Source organism: Monodon monoceros, unplaced genomic scaffold (assembly GCF_005190385.1).
Source record: "Monodon monoceros isolate NGI ecotype Baffin Bay Population unplaced genomic scaffold, NGI_Narwhal_1 Super_Scaffold_10, whole genome shotgun sequence".
Classification (NCBI taxonomy): Eukaryota; Metazoa; Chordata; class Mammalia; order Artiodactyla; family Monodontidae; genus Monodon; species Monodon monoceros.
This window is the reverse complement of record NW_021703766.1, coordinates 35,232,928-35,255,861: the sequence shown is the minus strand read 5'-3', so window position 1 is coordinate 35,255,861 and position 22,934 is coordinate 35,232,928. Positions and strand designations below refer to the sequence as shown.

Below are 22,934 nucleotides of genomic sequence, written 5' to 3'. Positions count from 1 at the left end.
TTCATAGAACCCCGCGGACACCTTGCCTAAAGAGGACAAATGATGCACATATGGCTCCAGAGAAACACAAACAAGTGTAAATGGCTTTCAGGATCCTTATTTCTATGCATAAAATGGAGATGGGATGGAGTTTTCTGGTCATCAAGGAAAGGTAAAGACAGGGTCTGATTTATCTAGCAGGACAAGTCAAAGTGGCTTTGGGCGATGCTCACCTTGGTACCAAGTCCTGGGAAAAAAAATTCCCTCTGTGCTGCAGAGGTGGCCACGCTCACCTGCTGACCCCAGCTGCAGCTCTTACAGGACAGGGTTGCATCTCACAAATGGTTCATTCCATGCCATGCCCTCTCACCTTCCCAGAGTTTATCTGCTTCAATAAGCAAATGAGGCTATTGGCAGAGCAGTAGGGCAGTTCCTCTGGTCTAGAGTCAGATGGGCTTGGGGTCAAGTCTCCATTCTGCTACTCACACCTGACTACCCTGAGTCTTAGTTTCTGCATCTCTAAAAGTAGGGGTAGGAGTACCAACCTCAGAGGGTTGTAGTTGGGACCAACTGAGATAATGCACGTAGCGCTCTTGACTGAATCATTGCAGTGGCCTAATAAATACTGTTTATTGTTGCTTTTAACAAGGAGTAATTAGGATTGACATATGTGGTGCCAACAAACAACTGGCCAAATCTAAACCTGAGCCAGGTGTCTGGGGCACTGGTGCTGGGAATCGGACTCATCCCGGACAGCCCCAGAGACCTACTGTGTCTCTCATGAATGTTCTCTCCAGAACCTGCCAGAGCATCTCATCGCTGTGACTCTCAAAGGGATCCAAGTTGTACCTGCAATGAAGGAAAGGAGAGGAAGCTGAATTTCTGAGGCCGAGAGAATGGGAGAGCATGTTCTCCACAGCATGAGGGGGAGAGCGGGAGGTGGTATGTGATGGCACCACAGCAACAAGAGCAGTGCTTAGTCCAGGGCAGTGGTTCATGAGATACCGACCTCAGGCTGAGAGACCGAGGACCCATGACTCTGGGATGCGGCAGAAACTACCAAGGCGGGCAGACCGCCAACCCTGCCAAGAGATAGCCCCGAGCGGGGCACCGGGGAGACACATTTGGTCCTCTCCATGGCCGTGTGCAGCAGAGCGGATCTGACCTCATGCAAATTCTTGGCAGAGAGAGAGGCAGCGAGCAATTCCACCTCCCGGTGTGTTCACTCTGCCTTCAGAGGCAAGAGCTTTATCTGAAGCTCCCGGGCCTTGCAGAGGGTGAGCACCTTACATGCAGGGTGTGAGTCTAGCATTTCAAGATGCGGAAGGTCCTTTTCATTCAACTCTCAATACAGCCCCCTACTTCATTTGGTGCTCAATGGGGGAAATGTCCCTCTTGTTAGAGGGGCAGCCACTACACTGGGGTAAGTGAGTAACGGTGGTTTTCTCCTTGTGCCTTGACAACAGATCTTGAGCCCTGTAGAAGTTGCAACCCTACTGTTCTTGGACTTGAGCAGTTTCTGTTCACTCCTTAGTGGGAATGAATTGATGTACTTCCGAAAGGATAGCTACATACGTAGAATAACCATTTATTTGATTGTGCAAACTGGGGTAATTTAGGGAGTGGCCACTGCTAAACCTGATAGGATGCTGAAACAGGCATAAATCAGGGCTCTCCAGGGCCAACTGGGATGTCTGCTCACCCTGCACATAAGCATCTTGCGTATTTGTGATGTAGTTTATGAAACACAAGTAATGTTCAGGCCCCTAGTCCTCAGCTCCTGCCAAGGCTTGTGAGCATCTCAGGATAGGACAGCCCCAGGCCAGCCACGGCACAGGCGCTTCACAAAGCTCTTGCTGGTCTGATTTCACTATCCAAAAATAGGGATGCACAACGATCAAAAACAGCTACCTTACTGTACCTACAAACAGGACAGGATCCTGGGGGATCACAGTCAGCTTGGTTCTGAGGTCTTCCAAACCAACAGTACAGATATCCATGCCATCAATGAGGATTATGCCACTGGCGGGCTCCACCAGATGAAACAAGGCCATTCCTAAGGATGACTTGCCTGGGAACGACAAATGCAACAGCAGCACATCAAACATCAGTTTGTATTTCATCATACCTGAGTATCTGTCTAATCAAGGGAATTTTTAATGCAATGAAAATGGCCTTGTGCAGACAGAAATCCCACTCTGCAGGGGCACTCAGCTACCCTAATACAGTTAACCGGTCCATCCCTGCAGGGGCTATTAACACATGACTCATCCTCTGGGCCTCATCTCACCAGAATGATTCTCATTTAATTAATTCAAAAACTGATGTGTGTTTACTTCTAACTCCACACATCCATCCAACCTGAAATCCTAATTTACAGTAAAGAGATGTCAGGGAAAAAAAAAACCAATCCTCCACGCATGCACATCACCCTCTGGTGTGATTTAACTAGCATGCCCAGTGGAAATGCAAAGAAAACAACCTGAAAGAAACACAGTCAGAGCTTGTCCTCACCAGAACCTGTTCTTCCAACAATCCCAATTGTCTGCCTGCTCTGGATGTTCAAGTTCAGCCCGTTGAGAACGAGGGGAGTGCTGTCTCTGTATCCCATCTGATAGTCTCTGAACGTTATCTCCCCACGGCTGGGCCAGTCGAGGGAACAGGTCCCTACTTTGAGGGGGTGAGTGCATTCAGGCACACAGGTCTGAAAAGCAGAATAACAAATGATGGGTTAATAGTCATTTGCTTTTCCATTCATTTCATTCATTCATTCATTCATTCACACAATTCTAGGTACTGGTATTCATGCTGGTGAACTAGACCAATAAGGCCACTGCACTCCAGAAACTCACATTGCAGTGGGGAAGTCAGACAATAAACAAGAAAAGAGATGAGAAATGAAGGCAATAAAACAGAGTATTGTAATAGAACACACAATGTGTGGGGTGGAAGGGTAGGAGGAGTAAAAGTTACTTAAGTGTTGAGGAAGGCATCTGTGAGGATGTGACATTCGAGCTGAGACCTGGAATGCTGACAAGATGTCAGCTACAGGAAGATTCATTCCAGGCAGAGTAGACAGCTAGTGCAAAAGCCCTGAGGCCAGAATGAGTGTGGGGACTTTGAGGAACAGAAAGAAAAGTCATGTGGCTAGAGCTTAGTGAATAGAATGGATGACTGTAAGTGGCAACTCATACTGGGTCTTGTGAGCCTGGGCAAGTGTCAGCAGTGTGACCTTGAAGCTGTGTGACAAATCCAGACCAAGTCTTGAGATTTGCAGAATTCGATCAGATACAATTTCATTATCTGCAAGAGTCACTGTGGTGTTAGAAGCAGGAAGATGACAGTAGCACCGGGTGTCAAGTTCAGAGTTACATGGAAAAGGAATTAAAGTTTTATAAGAGCCCAAGAAATGCAAATTTCCTCCAATTAAGGAGGAGAGCAACTTGACTGCATTATAAGACTAACCCCTCCTCTGAATTATCAAGTACCTGTTAACCAGGAGAAATAGAGCTCCCGTGTTCCCCATTAGGGTGGCTGACCAGCCCACATCGCTGGTCGAAAGGCAACCACAATTAGCTGAGAAAATAATTGTATTCCTAGACAGTGAGTATTTTTAATCCCTAGAAGATTTAGAATTAGTAATAATAATATTTAAGAGAAGCATGATTGGAATAGTAGTATTTTTAGTTTATGGAATCTGCATATTTGGGGCTTTAAGTATTCATAATGTTAACAACATTCAGGCTTGTGATTCTAATTTAAAATGTAAAATTGAATAACTTATTTTAACATGGTTTTAAGTTTAAAAACTTACTGTTTATATACAGCATTGGGATTGTCATGAGAACTTAAAGCTCACCATATTTATAAGTTTAATTTATTAGATTTATATAACCTCAGGAAGGTTTGTTTGTTAAATCAGATTATCAAGGTACTTAAAAAGGAAATGGAATGCATTAAATTTTAAAATGCAGCTTAAAATGTTTTAAAGTATTTAATTAAAAGGGGCCAAATGCTGTTCAAAGGCCCTTAAAAGTGATTGCTTGAATTGGCAAGACTGCTTTTCAAAGAATAGCAGGATTTGTAAGGGGAACATAAAAGCTTTTAAAGAAGAAGAAGACAGTTTTTTTCAATTTACAATTTTAGTCAAGTAAGTATTAATTTTTAGAAACTAAAGTAAGCCACTGAATTCTCTCTTCTGTGTACAGAAACAGCCTTTGAGGAAATTTTTTTGAAAAGAACCTCTCCCTCATCATCAAGGACTTTAGACTATATTGTAAATATGGGTGTTAAGAAAAGGGGTTGTGGTCCGATTTCAATTTTTAAAGAGATCCTTTTCACATGTGAAAAGATCAAATACCTAAATTCTGCCAGAGTTAACTGGCTCCTCCTCTTGCGCTGATTTCTTACCGAAATGTACTCCCTGAGCAGCTCCACGGAGGTGAACTTGGCCTGGGTCTCCATCCCTGTCCGCAGGCACACTTGGAGCAGCCCACTCAGCTGTGGAGGGGGCGACAAACAGCCACAGTCAGAGCCCTGTCTGCCTTCAGGGCCGGCTTGTGAGTCACCCCTCCCGTCTTACTCAGGACCACACCAAAAGCAGGCCTGCGTTCCCAGCCAAGTGTCCAGATGTAAAGACACTCCTGTTGGGGTGTTTTGCCTTTAAACACTTCCTTTGTATTTAGAAACAAATGGGAATTATATTCTCTCTGGCACTCCAGATGGGCAGAGTCATCCCACCACAGCACCGCTCAGGCACAAGCTTCTTGGTTGGAGGGGTGGGGAACTGCTGTGAGCAGGAATTCTCCCAGGGCCTCCGCACTGCTGGAAACCCAGCACTTGCGGCCACCTGGTAGGGTCCTGCACCTCTGTGCCCTCCCCGATTACCCCCCCTGCATCCTGGAAGCACCTGAAACCCAATCACCACAGGTACCAGAAGTGGAAGAAAACCATCAAGCCCATCTGCTTGCTTCAGACATGAGAAACTCTAGGCTTAGACGGTGGCCTGCTAAGATCACCCACCTTAGGCCAGGATCTCCCAGAAGCCAACCGTGAGATTTGAGGGCAAGCAGGTTGAATGGAGGTCCCCCCCAAAGATATTCCACATCCAAATCCCTGGGACCCTTGAATCCTACCTCATTAGGAAAAGGGTCTTTGCAGGTGTAATTAAGGACCTTGAGATCAAGCTGGGTTACCTGGGTGGACCCTAAATCCAACAAGTGTCCATATAAGAGACAGAGGAGGAGGAGACATGAAGACAGGACAGAGATTGGAGGGATGCAGCTACAAGCCCAGGAAGCCAACAGCCACCAGATGCCAGGAGGGACAAGGAACAGATTCTCCTCTAGAGCTTTCCAAGGGAACATGGCCCTACAGACACCTTGATTCTAGACTTCCAACTTCCAAGACCACAAGAGAATACATTTCTCTGGTTTTAAGCCACTAGTTTATAATTTGTTACAGCAGCCCTAGGAAACACCTCCAGGGAGTGGACCCAAAAAGTCCCAGTAGGAGCTGGGAGAACTGAGGCACAGAGGAGGAGAGTCCGGATAGGCTTCACTGTGGGCAACTGAAGCTTGACGCCCTTGGGGGTCCTGGGAGTCCGCACGGAACACACCTGACTTGTCCCGAGGATGCGGCTCCATCTCCCCTAACTCCCTGCAGGCATTGCTGAGGCGCTGGGAGGACTCCCCATACCGCAGGTGCAACCTGCCTCAGCCTTGAACTGAGCACCTTCCCGCAGCAGTGGGAGGCCAGCTGGCCTGCCCTGGAAGGGGGGCCACCAACAGCACCTGCCTCAGTCGCAGGGTGGGCTAGTGGGCTGGAGGAAGGACCAGGTCTTCACTAGGTGAGCAGTGACTGGGTGCCGGCACAGTTGGGGCTGGTTTCCCAGGGGTGAACGTGATAGACAAGACCCCTGAAGCCCCAGGGCTTGCATTCTAGTGGGCCGGCGGGATGAGACACAGGCAATGTCAAGGAACCCTAAGAATGTCAGTTATCTGGTGAGATGTGAAAGAGGGGCTAGGGCTGGGCTGGGGCGTTACCTTAGTTGGGGTGATTAAGAAGACAGTGTGTGCTGAAGCATTCATGATTAGAGTCTGCCAAGCAAACTCTGGGTAGCAGCAAGTGGCCTTAACAGGAAGGAGGCAGTGTGTCCTGAGCAGGTGGATGAGGTGAGAGCAGTGTGGGTCCAGACCCTCCGAGAGCTCACCTCAGTGGGCCTCCCTTGCTGCCTCCCAGCTTTACACATGCCACTGGCTTCCCATTTCTCTTAGGGCACTGGCTTTCAGCCGGGGTGATTAGGCACCCCGTCCCTGGGACATCTGGCAATGTCTAGAGACATTTTAGGTTGTCACGACCTTGGAGGCGGGAGATTCTACTGGCATCTCCTGGTTAGAGATCAGGAAGACTGCTGACATCCTGCAACACAGAGAACAGCCCCTGTCAAAAAGGATTATCTGGCCCAAATGTCCACAGTGCTGCAGGCGAGAAAGCCTTTCTTAGAAGACAGGTGACACCCCTGCCCACGGCTGACGGAGCCCCGCCGACCCCTCATATCGTATTCTCCACCACCCTGCTCAGGCCGCAGGAGCTTCTGAGTTCCCCAAAGGCACCAGTCTCCTGCCTACCCCCAGCCTTCCCTGGCCCCTTAGACTGAAGCACTTCCTTGGCTCCTTCTTTATCAAATTCAGGTGTCACCTCCCGGCAGAGGCCTTCCCTGACTATATGGGGTCTAACGCTGCTTCCCCACTTACAGTCAATTACCCTGCTTCATTATCTTCAAAACAGTTCAACAGTTTCTGAAGTCTCCTTATTTATTTACTTGCACACTTATTTATTCCATCCCACTTTATATCCCTTTATATCCCACTAGCATGTAAGCTCCATGAGTGCAGAGACCTGTCCAGCTTGTTCACTGCTGAACCCACAGCAGCTGGCATGGCTCCAGCTCCTGGCAGGTGCTCAGTGGACACGTCTGCTGAGTGAATGAATGAACTCTGCTCTTGAGAAGGGCATATAAGTATTTTGTTAAGTTCAAGGGTATCAGCTTCTCAGGGCCCCGGGCAGCCCTCCATGGGCTTAGAATTCCCTTATCAGCACAGTGCTGGCCCCAGGAAGTGCTCATCCTCGTCTGTGATGTTATGTGATGTTACTTTGCACTCACTTTGTGCTCTGTGGGACTTCACACCAATTTCTCATCCACCTAGGGAGTCCCCTCTGTTCTCAAGGGAAGCTCTGTCAGCTGGATTTTCTGTATTCTCCAAAGGGGGGCTAATGCTCAATAAAGCTTCAAAGCCAGCTGGAGGGGAAACACCCCCTAGATCTTGAGGTGTGCAAATTCTCCAGCCTCACAGGAATGTTTGAAAACAATCTCATAGAAAGCTGGTGATATATCCCAAGAGCATAACCTCAGTTAAGGAAAGCCGTTTCACTTGGACCAAGTAAGGGAATCTATTCAACATCATCTGTTTAATATTTTACTAGGTAACAACAAATAAAATCATCCATCAGGGCTTCCCTGGTGGCGCAGTGGTTGGGAGTCCGCCTGCCGATTCAGGGGACACAGGTTCGTGCCCCGGTCCGGGAGGATCCCACATGCCGTGGAGCGGCTGGGCCCGTGAGCCATGGCCGCTGAGCCTGTGCGTCCAGAGCCTGTGCTCCGCAACGGGAGAGGCCACAACAGTGAGAGGCCCGCGTACCGCAAAAAAAAAAAAAAAATCATCCATCAATGAAGGAAACTGCCTACCCAAGGAAAACTCATTTCCCTCACTTAACATAGAGTCCTGAGCATATATTTGTTCCTCTTCCTTTCCAAAATATTATTAAAATGATAGTACAGAGATTGCAAAAAGGAATAGACTGTAACAGCAAGGGGCTTGGGAAGAGATATCAAGAGATATCATTGAAGGAAAGAGTTACACATTTCTGGAAGATGGAAAGAGGATGAAAGCCTTTTGATAGGCTGGAGGCAGAGTGTGCTGCAGGGGCTTCCAGAACCTTCTGTCCAGCAGAAGTCAGAGAGGCTCCAGGTAAGAGAAGGGGTCCACAAAGAGACAGACTGAGGTGGCGTATAGACAGCTACTCCCGTTGGGCCCATTTCCTGCCCCTCCTCATCTTCCTCCCAACCAGAGGTAGCTGGGCAATTTATCCCTAGGCCAAAACACACACACACACACACACACACACGCACGCACACGCACACACACACACTTCCCTAAAGAAAGTGGATAAATGACTTGGGGATAAACGGGGCTCCCAGATTAGTATCCTAGATAAAATCTCTTTAAATCTAGCCTTTGGGTGTCTGAAGGCCAGCTCTCTGGCTGCTTTCCCGAAGTGAAGCCAGCCTGTGGAAAAGTCCAACCCACCTATCCATAGTTATAAAACGTCCCATCAGGAGAGACCTACCAAGGCAGATGAAAACATGAAAATCCAACCAAGTTTCTCAGCCTTAACCACAAATGGATCAAGAGACATATGAACAAAACCAATGGCATGAAAGAGCAAGAACCAGATGAACAAACAAACAAACAAAAAACCTGATCCTGGAAAAAACAAGTATCAGTCAAATAAGAAAGGAGAGTTTAAGAAAGGTGAGGAGCCCTAATTAATATCCTCAGAGAGATTAAAAATATGTTGCACCCATTTTAAAATGATTTGCTTAAAAACTCAGAGAATAAGAAAGAGTTTGTGGAAATTAAGTATACGAACATATGATCTTCAAATTCAAGAGAATGGCCGAATGACAAAGCAAAGGAAAATTCCCAGAATAAAGATAAAAAAACAAGAACATGGAAACTTTGAGATGAAAGAAAGGAAACATAGAGGACTGATGCAAGAAAACCAATATTCAACCAATATGAGTGACAGAAAAGGAAAACAAAGGGAAAGGAGACAAGGAAATTATCAAGAGGAGAAAAAGGAATAAAGGAGGAAAAGGAGAAATTTTTCCACTTGAAGAGAGATTTGACTTTATTCTGTTCCCAGCCTTGAACAGAATAAGTGGAAACAGACCCCCACTCAGACTCACTGTCCTGGAATGTCAGAGGACCGAGGATAAGGGCTGCATGGGAACAGCTTCCAAAGACAGAGGTGTGAGGTATGTAACGAGGAGCAGATGCAGACTCAGATTGGTATCAGACCCAGATGACGTGGATTCAAATCCTGGCTCTCACACATGCCGGTGTGTGATTCTGACAAGTCTTTCTGGACCTCAGTCTCCTCACCTGTAAAACCGGGATTATGGCATCCCTACCTCATGGGTAATTGTGGAAATAAATGAGTTAATTTATGTAAAGAACTTACAACAGTGCCTAAAATGACATGTGTTTCCCTATTATCATTATTATTCCCTATTATTATTGTTTCCCTGTTATTCTTATTTTTCAAAAGAAAAACACCAAAGCAACCAAAAAGAGAAGTGGGTGATTATTTGTCATGGACATCATGGCTGCCCCCCCAGCATTCCTTTCCCTCTCCCCATTGTGGGGCAGCGGTGTGTGACATGAGAGCAGCATGGGGTATGACTCCATCCTTTGGCCTAAGCCAGTCATCCGCATCCCATCGAGCCACAAATTAGTTTGGGGATGCCTCAATTAATCCAGTGAAAGTAAAACACAGGGCTTTTGTTCAGTGGCTGGGGCAGGAAACGCTTTTCTCCTGCTTCCTTCCTGCTATAGCCCCCAGAGGCTGCCAGTCACCATTGCACAGCCATGAAGAAAGTCATCCCAGGAGGAGGACAAACCCAGGGGCCGTGATCCAGCTGTGCCTGAAGCCCATACAGCCACCAGACCTTTTAATGATGTGAACTTCACCACTGAGCTCTCCTTATTGTTTAAACCTGCTGAGTTGGGTTTTCTGTTATGTCCATCTTCCCTGATACACTCCATGCCAGAGCCTCCAGGCCAGGCCCAGCCTTACACTAGGTGTTACCTGGATGATGTAAGACAATGACAAGCCTTTGGATGAAGCACTGATTGAGGAGAAACTCAGGATCACCAACAAGGCCACAATGAAGGTGATGATGTTCATGAGGATGTCCATCCTTAGAGCAAACCACCTGAGAGCACAGTTAAAGTATAGGAGATGGCTGCAGTTTTCATCATTTAGCATCTGAAACCTAAAATTAAGAAATCAGGCAAAACAGGAGGTCAGGCTGTGCTTCCATAGACTTAAGGTTAGGGCTACCGGAGAAATAGGGTGAGAGGAATTTTTACTCAAGGGCCAATGCATTCTTTTTTTTTTTTTCTGGTACGTGGGCCTCTCACTGTCGTGGCCTCTCCCGTTGCACAGCACAGGCTCCGGACGCGCAGACTCAGCGTCCATGGCTCACGGGCCCAGCTGCTCCGTGGCATGTGGGATCTTCCTGGACCGGGGCACGAACCCGCGTCCCCTGCATCAGCAGGTGGACTGTCAACCACTGCACCACCAGGGAAGCCCCCAATGCATTCTTATATGGGAATCTCTTACAAAGATGAGCATATCCTCATACTCTTTAAAATCTGCTGCCATGGGCATCTTTGATTTGCATGTATTTTGAGAAATCCTACATGGCAGTAGCATATGGTGCTGAGTGGGCTCTTTCTGTCTTTCCCAGAACTGGCAACTGGAACCCACAGCTGAGAACAAAAGGGGCTGAGAACCTCACAGTCTATCTCCAAAGGACCGCTGTCTTGGAGGTAGCCACCCCCCAAAGGCCCTGTGGAAATGACCATTGACCCCTTTGATCTATACAGGGTGGGAGGTGAGGAGATCTCAATGTTTGTGATGGCAGAGGAAGGAAAAGAGGGTGCTGGATTGGTTCTCCTCCCCAGTTCAGGGAAAGAAGAGTCAAGGCAATTGTTTATAAAGGTGGAGGAAAAAAAAGAAAGCTGACATCTTGTACACCTGCTGCGTGTCCCCTGAGCCAAAGAGGAGAAGGAGCATAGGGCAGAGCTACAGAGAGGTGACACCGCCGAGGGATGAAGGCGAGACCCAGCCCCGGAGCTGCTCGGTCCCCAGATGTACGGAAGGTGGGTCCTGCCCGTTCCTGCAGTTGCTAGAGTTGGGGTGCAGAGGGAAGATGGCATGTGAGGCTGCAGTCTTGATGCCACACTGATCGGCATGAGGCAAGAGGCCCCACATAAAAGGAAAGCAGTGTGAGGCTGCCAGGCGGAGCTCATGGGAGGACCCGCCAGAGCCTGCCCATCGGCAGTGCCCAGCAGAGCGGCTGGGGACCTGGGTCCCGTTGGGGGCTCTCCCCTGCCACACCTCATCTGCACCGGGAGCTGGACCAGAAGAAATCAGCAGCAGAAAGGAGAATGACCTGGACAGGGTGGTCACCTGAGGATGTGTCCTTCCCCACCTCCATCCCCCTGCACCAGCCTCAGAGAACCAGGCTCAGGGAAAAGGGAGAGAGTGTTTAAAAGAAAAGACTGGGTGCTTCCCAACAGTGACCCTGCCCCCTTGCCCGACACATAGAGCAGCCCAGCATGCCCACGCCAAGCCTCTGAGCAGATGGAGGGTGGGGGGCTGTGATCTGAGTACCTTCAAGATTGAAGTTTTAACTGGACTGAGCTAACCATTGACCAGAAGGGACATTAATCACAATTGCCACTGAAGGTTCCCCTGACTTACTGGGAAAGGGGCTTCATCAGAACAACTGGTAGAAATTATTAGAATAAAAATTAAAACTTTCCATGCTTAAACCCCTAAAGAGTTGAGATTCCTCCATTGGTGCAGTCATGACGTCCTCGGGCATTGCTGCTCCATCCTGTTCTAAACCTCCTCAAAGGATTCTGGCTGGAAGCCCCTCTGACTACCCAGGCTGGGCCATGTAGCACCCTCCTCTCTGTTTCCACTCCAACTAATTTTTCCCAGAGCTTAGTTAAAATATTCTTCCAAACACTTTGGTCTTCTACCATGTCTCTATAAAGCCTACAAATTCAACTGACAGCTTAAGTGACTTAGGAGTCATCTGCGGTCTTACATGTGTGGTTGGTTAGGTTGTGCAGAAACAGAATCACTGGCAGGGATCAAATTGGAATTTGACCTCGAACCTTTTTTTAGTGCTGTAGCATTTTTGTCTGTTCACAGAAGCAGTGCAAGTGAGAAGCCCAAGCCCTCTGGAAACTCCATGAAAGGAATGAAAGGATTAAAAGAGGGGAGAGCCCATCAATGGCGTAGGGCTCAGCTCTCCTATAGGATCGTTTTGGAAACCTTGGGGGAGAATCTGCAGGAAGACAAGGATTGAATCTGTTCAGTTTGTTGTGAGTTGATGAATGACCCATGACCAGGACACTGGAAGGGTGGATGTGTGATGCAGGACTCTTGACAGATGATGTTCAGGTCACGCCAGTAACAGGGCTAGCTGCTGACTGAACTAAAGACAGGCCAGGGTGCCAGGTCCACACTGAGATCGTGGGTGGTGGGGAGAGAGAGACACAAACTTTGAAGTGTGTGTTAGGATGTTAAGGAGGGAAAGGATGAGGGTGGAGAAAAACCATCTATGTGGCAGAGACGCTATAGATTCACCAAACTCCATTTTCTTTTCCCCCTACGGCCACAGCTGGACTACATTTCCCAGCCTCCTTTGCAGTTAGGTGCACCCATGTGACTGAACTCTGGCCAATGAGTGTGCAGAAATGATGAGTGCCTTCATTGGGGTCCTCTACCCACATCTCTCCTTTTACCTTCCAGTTAGACCAGAGGATTCTGGAAAGGTCCCCAAGGCCCTCAGGATGGAAAAGCCCCAGATGGAGAGAGACCGTGTACCTGAGTGTGGAGCAGAATCCCCTACCCCTGCCCCATGGACCCTCATTCGGGTGTGGCTTGAAGAAGAATAAATACGTATTGTGTTAAGCCCCTAAAATTTGTAGTTGTTTGTTACCACAGTGAGCCTACTGTGATTGATACACACTAATTATATGTGATTATACAGTGTTTTAGAAGTTTGGAGCTGGAGGACTCCAGAGAAATTTATTAATCCAGTCCCGACATTTTAAAAAGAAGAAAACTGGTCCATCTACGAAGTGAGATGTAATGTGGTCTTTAAAAATGACTTTTACAAGGAATATGTAATAACATGAAAAATGCTATTTAAAAATAAAACAAGACAAAAATGATTATAAATACTTCAGAAATAGAAAAAAAGAAAAGACTGGAAGGAAATACACAAAAATATTAATAGGATTTGGGTTGGGGGCCCATGGGTGATTTTTTTTTTTTTTTCTGTTTTCTCCTATTTTCCTGAACTGAACACATTTTACTTTTAGGGAGAAAAAAATAAAACATGTAAAACCCTGTACTGAGGTTGTCATTGGATGAGCTCGAGTCTTTGGGGGCCTCGGACACTGGGGAGAAAGGCCTAGTGTGTGAGGGGCACCTCCTCCGTTCTACCGGCTCTCCGTCCACAGTCAGGCCGCGCCACCCAGACTTCCCTCCTCAGAGCCAGAGCAGCCGGCTTTTCTGGGCCTCCCGCTGGGGCTGACAGGGAGCGGAAGCCCTGGGGCAGGCCCTGCCCAGGACTTACTTGCTGACGCAGTCCTCCCTCTTGTTGTAGGCGTGGATGGTTCCCAGGCCCTTCGTGGACGAGGCTACGTGGGAGAACCAGGGGGACCGGCTGACACTCTCGACCTTCTTGAGCTCCTGGAGTCCTCTGTGAAAAATGCTGCAGGGGGCTTCCCTGGTGGCGCAGTGGTTGAGAGTCCGCCTGCCGATGCAGGGGACGTGGGTTCGTGCCCCGGTCCGGGAAGATCCCACATGCCGCGGAGCGGCTGGGCCCGTGAGCCATGGCCGCTGAGCCTGCGCGTCCGGAGCCTGTGCTCCGCGACGGGAGAGGCCACAACAGTGAGAGGCCCGCGTACCGCAAAAAAAAAAAAAATGCTTTTGGAAAACCAAGAGTGGCCCGGAGGGCCCCAAATGGGGTCTCCCAGTACTCCCCTCAGCTCAAATCCAACTGGGTACTCAAGACAAATTTAAGACGGACGATGCTATCTAACCAGGGAGGAGGGGCTCGCCCGCCATTCTCCTCTTGGGGGGCCCATCCCTGTGTGTGAGGGTGGGGTCTCAGAAATTTGAGCCACTCCTTCCTGTGGTCTCAGTTCTGAAGGCTTCTTGCAGCGTGAGAGTCTCGCTGCACGAGCTGTGACTCTCTTCTTTGAAGACTAGTGTTTTTCACACAGTGCAGCCCCTAAATACAAGCCAGCTACTTCTGGGTACCCGACCAAAGAAAAAGGGATCTGTTCCAATTGTGGAGGAAAATCTGGATCTGGTGTGTCAACTGCCAATATGCGATCTCCTAAAGACATTTTCAAAGGTAATTTTGAACAACATTTGAACATTGTCACCTCAGGAGCTGATTTTAAAACCAAATGCTCCATGGGATGTAACTCCCCCAGGACCCCAGTGAGTGTGAGACCACTGCCCTCGGCACGCACGTTGGCAGCTGGCCCGTGACAGCGAATCTGATCTGGACTCCAGACTCAGCTGACACTCACCCAGGAGAGAGGAAGGGAAACCTCATTCAGAGCTCAAGTGAGTTAGCTGGAAACATTGGGTAACTCAGTCTGGATCAGCCTGATCTGGCCTGTCTTGTAGCAAGAAGTAGGGGTGCAGGGCAGAGAAAAACCTTTTACTAAGTAAGTCAACAGCACAGAGGGGAGAACAGACAGGAACAATGAATGGTCAGACAAACACACAGATTACAAAAACAAACACCAGCCCAAGGAATCCATTTTAAGAAGTGGCACCCAGGACCTGTTATGGTTTGTAAAGGACTTGCAGAAATTATTTGTATTTGGTCGCTGCAATAAACTCTTGATCTGGACACTGAGGCCCATGTGTCCTTTCTCAGAGTCAGAAAGGAGGCAGTGGGAGACTGAAGCGAGAGCCCGGCTCCCCCAACTCCCAGGGCACATGTGCTAGTTCCCATGGCGACGCCAGCTTCAGCCAAGGACGTGGAGTCAGGCTCTCTGACCATGCATCCCTACACGCACATTCCGCACTGTCTGTGGCGTCATCTGTGGACTTGATCCACAACCTTGAACCATCCAAAATCAAACCGGTAATCTTGATCACCCCCAACTGCGTCTCCTCCTGTGTCACTCATATCTGTCTTCACAGCACTCCCTGTCTTGGACTCATCCTTGGCCTCTCCCATCCCCCAACCCCAACAGACTATCTGTGAAATGGCTCCCGAATCCACCTCTTTTCTGTCCTGACTGCTGCTGCCTATGTCTCAGTTCTCACTCAGATTCTATACTGCAAGAGTCTCCAATCCTATAGCCTTGTCTCAGTCTTTCTGTAGCTTCATCCACCCTCCACACTGTGCAATGGCCACAGCAATATTTCTAAAACTCAGCTCTGAGTGTGATGTTCCTGCTTACAGGCGGGCGTGGGTCTACGATTTGTGGGCTGAATCCTTGCAATCTGGGCACCCTCTTCAAGACCCTCCGTGTCCAGACCAGGGCTGGGCACATTTAGGAACGTGATAAACATTTCGTTGAGTTTTATAGAAACTCAAAGTTTGTATAATATTGTGTCCCATTTCTAATTTACAAGACACTTATTGATCCTCTGAGAACCCTTGCAGAACAGGCGAGGCGCATGTTTCGATGATTACCATTTTAGAGATAAGGAGACTGAGGCCTGCAGCGTTCCTCCGACTTCTCCAAGGTCCTCCAGCTAGTTTGGCAGCAGAGCTGGGACCCTGTTGCAAATTTCAACTGATTTCCAATCCTTAGCCCTCACGCAATACCCAGCAGGCTGCCTGATGAGAACTCCAGCTCGCCCAGGGCGAGGGAGGGCCTGAGGAGCTGGGTTTCCCGGAAAGCTGGGACCGATGCTGCCCTCCTGCTTTCCCCCAGGGTGGGTGTGAATGTGGGCACGGGGACCCCTCAGTGCCAAGCAGCCAAGGCCTTTCTCTCACCACATCAGTGGCCAGGTGGGGCTATTTCTTAAAGCTCGGAGAGACTGGTCTCCTCTATCCTCCAGCAGCAGGAATGGCAAAGCCCAGTGGTTAAGAACATAACAGCAGGTAGACAGCAACCACGGTGGCTCATTTCCTGGCCTGGGACCAGTGACTTAATCTCCCAGCCATATCCACCCCTCAGCGTTGCCCTGAGGCCCAAATGCCAGATGTATACCGAGCACTTAGCACATCACCAAAAATCAACGTGCTCCACCATTCAGAGAAGACAGCAAGGACTCAGTACCACCGGATACTACCGGGTCACTGCACAGGGTTAACCAAATATGCATAGGTTTCGTGTGCTCCTTTTTAAATCGTGCACTGACCTACCGTGAAAGAATGAAGAAGCCTACAGCCAGGCCGGCCAGGACTAAAAGGACAGCAGGAAACACGGCAGCCAGTATCACGAGGATAAACAGCACCATAAAAAACTGCTGCAGAAAGTTCTCGGCATGAAACGGCAGCCTCACGTCCAGCTCGTTCGTGTCCTCGGAGAAACGGTTCATTAGCCGGCCGGAGGGAGTCCTGTCAAAGAGACTCATCGGGCTCTCCAGGATCTGTGGGCGACGATGGAGGGTCAGGGGCTAGGTGCCTGTTTGGTGACCCCCACCCCTGCCCCGTCCGGCGCTCCCTGGGGCTGGGATCGCGAGCCAGGCCTGAGGTTTTTTCTGGGGGCCAACACAATGTGCCAGGCCATCCTGGGAAAGCGAGAATGTGGCCCTTTCTCGCCACCACCGTGGATGAGAGTGACCGTGGAGGGGTTCAGCCTCCTTGGAGGAGGGAGGGATTTTTTGCCCAGGGCAATAAAAGGCCAAGTGTGTGTGTGGCGGGGTGGGATGGGGGGCACACCTGTGTGCTCCGGCCAGGGCCCTCCATGGCAACAGCGGAATGAAGAGGGGGCCTGATGTCCTCAGAGCTCCTTGGAGCAGGAGATGCCCTCTGGGCCTGCACACGTCTGCTCCAGGGCAGTGTCCCAGGGAGACCTTCCTGACCACTCACACCTTCACCCCCAGCCCTGCCTGGGCCCATGACACACCCACAGCTCCCTGAAGTTTGCCTTTGCAGTTGATAATTAGATACTGGGAGACTCTTCCCAGACTCGACTATAAGCTCCGTGAGCAGTGTCCACCCCAGAGCTGAGCACAGTGTCTGGCACATCGCAGGTGATCAATAAACCCCACTGACTGATGTACCGATGCACATGCAGCCCCTGGGGCGGAAGATGGGGAGCCTGTACCTTGTCAAACACTCGGTCGTGCAGTGAGAAGGATTCCATCAGCGTGGTCTTGGTGAAAGTGAAGCCTTGGGTGATACCAAACACCAGCACGGACACCGTGCTCCCCGCATACGCCCACTGGTACACCCTCGGCCCGGTGTCTGCCGGCACCGGGCCCACCTCGCACGTGCTCATGATGTCGTGAGGCCCACATGTCATCTTGGGAGGAAAACAAGAGGCACCAAGAACTGATCAACTGTCAAAAGAATGGGAATTTTTCAGAGAATCTTTCCAGGGAGAAGAAACTAAAAAGGAGTGCATAATTGTTAAGAATGAGTCAGGTGGTAAAATCAAGTCAGTTCCCTGTGGGGACTCCTGAGCTTTGCATGGGTCCTCCTGCTGGGCCGCTGGGCCCCCAAGGGCCCCTGGCTGACGAGGCTCAGCACAGTCAGTGAGAAAAGCAGAGCAGACAAACCAGATTTGTACAGGGCAGTCATCTCAGAAACCAACTGCACCTCAGGAGACCAGAGGTGATGCTGGGCCAGGAAAATCACAGAAGCAACAATATCTGGGTTCCATACGCTGGCCGAGCAACACTCAGGCAGCCCAGACAGGCCAGGGAATCAGAGACCTGATGGCAGAAACCACCAGGCCTTCGGGGAGACTCAGGAGCTTCTCTGTATGATGGGCCAGCCCCCCCCGGGCCCTCTGCCTTTCCTTTTCTCAGGGTGCACCTAGGAGGGCGCTGGTCCACTGCCCTGAAGTCAGCGGTGGGGAGGAGGGAGCCTGATGAACCAAGGACTCTGGGAGGATTCAAGGAGACCACACTCCATCCTGCACGAGGAGAACACGTGTTTTTGCCTGCATTTCTGGAGGGAGGCCATCTCCTCCTCCTGAAAAAGTGGCAGTTTTGCTTTTCTCTGAGCCATGTGCTAAAAGTCAAGACTGCCTTTGGGGAGCGAACAAGCATCTTTCTTCTAAATGCCATTTTGCTTATTACAGCAATAGCGGAAATGTAAACCAGAGGCTGGATGAACATCCATAAAAGCAAAAGCATCCCTGGGGAGCTAACTGACCAAAGGACCATCTTGAAGAGGAGGTTTCGCTGCGCTGTGGGCTATGCCCACAGTGTCTGGTGGTGGCGCCAATGCGTGGGTCAGCCATCATTGCTGCTGCCCAATTAGAATGGCACTGGCCTACTGGGGAAGCACCACGTGTAGGGAGAGGCTCTGCTCTGACTCACCCCTTGGGTTCTCCAAGGAAAGGGCTCTTCATGAGCAAGCAGGGATCTGGGGGACATTCCAGAGATGGCTCTCTTTTTGCACAGAGAAGGCCACCCCTTGGCTTCTCCCCTTGGGACTGGTCTCAGGGAGCTACGCCAAACTCCAAGAGGGCAATCGCATCCTCTCCCCTGCCCATGTCTTCCCAGGGCCTCCTCCCTTTGGTTGTCATAGAAACAGAACTGTACCCAAATGTAATCTTGGAGGATGGGCAGGCAACCCCACAGCATTTTCCGGGGCTCCAGGAAAGCTTTGAAACCATAGGCCAAAATCTGGGAGAGTTTCCAGCAAGCTTGAGGGAGAGCAGATTTATCTGTCCTTCCCAGGAGGGGCTTGGCCTAGATGAGAGCTTGGGAGGCAGAGAGAGGCCCCCCAATGGCCCTACAGCACATCCAGGGACCCAGTCTGACTTTTGCATGTCTTATTCCTGTAGGGGAGCAGAGCCAGGTAGAACTCTCTGACACCAGACAGTGTCCATGACAAGATGCCAGTTTCTCTTCAGAGGCAAGAAGACAGAAATCTGTGTTAGGCTTCCCCAGCCCTTCCCAGACACTCCTCAGAGGTGCCTTACAACAGAGGTTGCAGAACTGACCCTATCCTGCATGTGCACGACTCCAGCCATGCTGCATTTGCCTGGCACAAGTTTTTAGCCAATCCTTTAACATTTGAAGGTGGCACATACAAATTTGGATGCCCTGCTTGTCTTGAAAAATCAAAAGGGATTTCAGGAGTTGAGTTGTGTAGTGCAAGCAGCTGACCTCAGCCTCGTGGAGAGGGCTGTGGAAGGCTCATTGTATGGTGTTCAGACTCTCCATTAGCAGCTGACTCAACATTTCCCAAAGCCAAAAGGGAACTCAGCTGCGAGCCTTTGTTTAACCAGACACCCAGCCACGCGTTGCTGAAGACGGAGCTGCCGATCATCACGAGGAAGAGAGACCACGGAGAGAGGAAGTACCCTGCAGGGGAGGATAGAGGGCCAGGGGTTACAGAGGCCAGGGGGCTGTCGGGGACTTCTCTTCTTTGGGTCCAACCCTGGTGGGAAAATCAAAGCCTGTAGGAAAATGGCCTCTACCCCGGGAACCACTTTCTAGGCTGATGTGACAAGTCTGAGTGTTAGGCCCCTGAACCCCCAATGGGAACATCTGTTCCACCTGGTTGGAACATGGGTCCAAATTGTCAACATACTAAAAAAAAAAACAAAACACCACTATTCACTTTAACAGATATGACTCAGTATTTTAAAACAAACAAAATCCCTGAGGGGAGACAAGGAATGAAACTCTCAGATATGTTTTGCTCATGGAGATGACTCTCGCACTGAAGACAGGCAACGAGTGGGTGGCTGCTGTCCTCAGCGATTAGAGAGCGAGGTTACACAAGAATCATAGCTGGGTCATGCTGCTGCTCACTCAGTTTCAATAAAGGGAGTCTGGCAGCTTTAATGGAGATAAAGGATGATTCCATTTAAAAGGCTGTTTTATCAGACTTTAGATTTTTAGGAGGAAAGAATAAAAGCACTGATAAATGACCCTAGCATAAAGAGAGTAATTATTAAAGAAACCATAAAACATGAACCCAACAGTTTAAGAAAGAATTTTTTAATGCAAATTAAATCAAGAAACCCGTTGTTTTCTACCAAACCTCCAGAAGCCTTAATGTACGTGTGATAAGTTTTCCAGGTCACGGTTCCTCCCCGGGGGGACTCAGTCTGGATGAGCTGGTGCAGAGGAACCGTGGGGACAAACACAAGTCCTGCGGCGCTCCCCGCGGGGCAGGCCCCCTCCCGCCCACTCCCGGCCACCACTAGGGCCAACTGCCATCCTTTCTTCCACTAACCCTATGCTTTGAAATTTCCAAGATACTTTTGCTCATTTTGTTTTATTTGGTTCTCATTACAGCCCTGTGAGGCAGGTGATTTTCAGTGTTTTGAGAAATATATTTATTAAGCACCTACTATGTGCTCAGCCCTGGGGAGACAGGGGTTGTCTTGATCTAGTTCTGCAGAAGCAGATCCTAAGAAGAGGATGTGAACGCATGCAGTTTACTCCAGAGCTAAAGGGTACAGGGAAAGGAAGGCAACAATAAAAGGTGTCTCATCAAGGCAGCAGCACCCATGGGCGATGGGAGCTTAACCCAGCACAGAGAAATCTCAGGCTGGGACAGAACTACAACTCAGAGGTCTTTCTTGTGATCAGCGGGATCTGGGATGTTTCTACACAAACTCCCGTTGGCTGTTGGGTGAGGGCTCTCCCCAGGGCTAATTCCCCAGCACTTCTACCTTGACCTGCAGCTGGCAGCTACGAGAGAGCCCCAGGCAAAGGGATGCAGGTATGGCAGCTGGGTGTTGGGTTGTGTGCGCAGAAGTCCTAAGGGCACCCACACCATCTACTACAGGGCCAACAAGAAGGCATCTACCATGGAGCTCACACCATGAGAAGAAACCTGGGGCATCCTCCCAGGTGGATTGCTGATTCCCTCCACGTGGCTGTCCCAAGTCCTCTCCATTTTCCAAAGGGTGAGGGCAAATGACCGTCAAGTTCTCATTGAAACAGCTTTCAGAGGTGCAGGGAGGCTGCCTAAGAGCTCCCAGAAGCCAGGGTTGAGTGCACGTCTCTTCCCTCTCCTACACAGAGGAGCATGAAAATGTCCGCTCCAAAGCAGCACGCTGTAGTTATACCTGGCTCTTGTAAACAGAGATAAATAGAGCCAGACAAGGGGCCCCCCCTTCGCAGGGCTCTCTGCATCCTGCCCTGGCAAGGAAAACTGTCCCATCTCAAAGGTGCCTCCATGAATAGAGCTGCCATTATCCTCTCTGCCTGGGAACCCTCGCGCTTCTTTGAAACGTTCAGCCTGACTTTCACTCATTGTGTCTCCCTCTGGGGCTGCAGCATGAGGGGGTTACCTCGATGGGTCGGCAGAGCCTAACGAATGGCACCCTAGAGCGTAAAAGGAACTGTCAGATCCCCTTGCAGCCCCCGCCCAGTCAGCCGTGCTGCTGATGCTCTGCTCACCTTCGCTGCCCCTGGAAAATGCCCTCGTGCCAGCCCAGTGGGCTGTCACCTTCAACCCTTCCCTTCCTATAGCTCTCAGTGCATTTAATTTCACACTTTCCCTTTCCTCTCCAGAGAAGGGGCATGAGGAGGAGAAGAGGGGCAGGATTTACTCTCCCCACAGGACCCCAAATCCTGAGCAGCCTGGAGCTTCCCTGGGAAAGCGTGGAAGAGACTACAGCCCCCCCCCCACTTCAGCCTTGGCCGCCTCCAGAGTGATAAAAATATATTGTCTTTCCAAATGGGCACGCATTTGTCACAAGCACCATTAATGGTGCCAACTTTCATCGATAAGAAGACTCACATTTTTTCCCTGCATTTTAGCATCTCTGAAATCAGGATGTGTCCCATTCGGTAGTATGCCATATCATCTAATTGGCAGAGACTTTTCTTAGTGCTACATAAAATGATGGTGCTCTCAAAATGGATGGCATCTTAAATTTGATCAAATATGCTAAGGGTTTTTTTCAGCTACACATTTTTGAGGAAACTTGCTGTGGGCGCTTTGAGCTAGGGGTATTTTGATCTCTGCCCTCTCAGTGCCCAGTGAGGGGCAGGGCACAGAGTAGGTGCTCAACAAATGTTGACTGGATAAAGGGATGGAAGGCAACAGAATCTAAGGAGGAGAGACAGCTCACCAAGTTTATCTCCCACATCTCTCCTCTCTGCCTTCCTGGAATTGCCTGATGCCCTCGAGCCCAAGTCCTCCCCTTTCCCCTCCTTGTCACCAGAGTGTCCCTGGCAAACTCCTACATATGCTTAAAGGACCAGTCCAAAGTTCACCTCCTCTGTGAAGCCCTCCCTGACTTCTCACTCCCACCCCCGCTCCCCATTACTCTTCTCACAGTTTCCCATGGTTATCCTCTTGCAGGTGGCTCCCACCAGACCAAAAGATTCCGAGGACAGGGGCGTATTTTCTTTCTCTTCCCAGCCTAGCTTAGTGCCTGGCACATAGTAGAATGTTGAGTCCTTTTGTGGAAAGAATGAATAACCTTATCCCACCTCAGTCTCTTCACGGATGCACAATTCTTTCTCAATGCTCCCCATAGAGACTGGGAAACATCTCCTGTGTGCACTTCTGCGTGTAATTAGTCTGTGTGCATTGCTTTGACCTTTCCACCTAATCATCATCATTATAACAACAACTGCCGCGGGTCACTCTGCGTCGGCACGGTGTTATTCCTTCTACGCACAGTTTCTAATGTAATCTTTGCAAGAACCTATGAAGTTGGTACTCTTATTTCCCCCATTTTATGGATTAAGGAACTAAGAGTGGCCAAGTACCTTGCTTCAAAGTCATAAAACTAGTAAGTGGTTGAGCCAGAATTTGGACTCCGGCAGGTGAGCCCCGAGGCTCACACTATGGTGAACCACATAATTCTAGCTGCCCCAAAGGACATACAGTGTGCCTACACTTCTCTGTCCCAAATGGTAGGTGCCCAACACATAGTTAAGAGTAT

The 22,934-nt window shown here is 49.6% G+C and overlaps 1 protein-coding gene across 1 annotated transcript in view; it reads right to left on the bottom strand.

Annotated features, from left to right (window-relative positions):
• ABCC12 (ATP binding cassette subfamily C member 12) overlaps positions 1-22,934 on the bottom strand; it is a 59,364-nt gene that overhangs the window by 2,268 nt on the left and 34,162 nt on the right. The window contains 10 exon segments of the mRNA XM_029235797.1: positions 750-828; positions 1,891-2,050; positions 2,494-2,683; positions 4,390-4,479; positions 9,913-10,069; positions 13,490-13,627; positions 16,259-16,485; positions 17,166-17,368; positions 19,288-19,380; positions 20,066-20,227. Coding sequence (XP_029091630.1) covers positions 750-828; positions 1,891-2,050; positions 2,494-2,683; positions 4,390-4,479; positions 9,913-10,069; positions 13,490-13,627; positions 16,259-16,485; positions 17,166-17,368; positions 19,288-19,380; positions 20,066-20,227 — 1,499 coding nt within the window.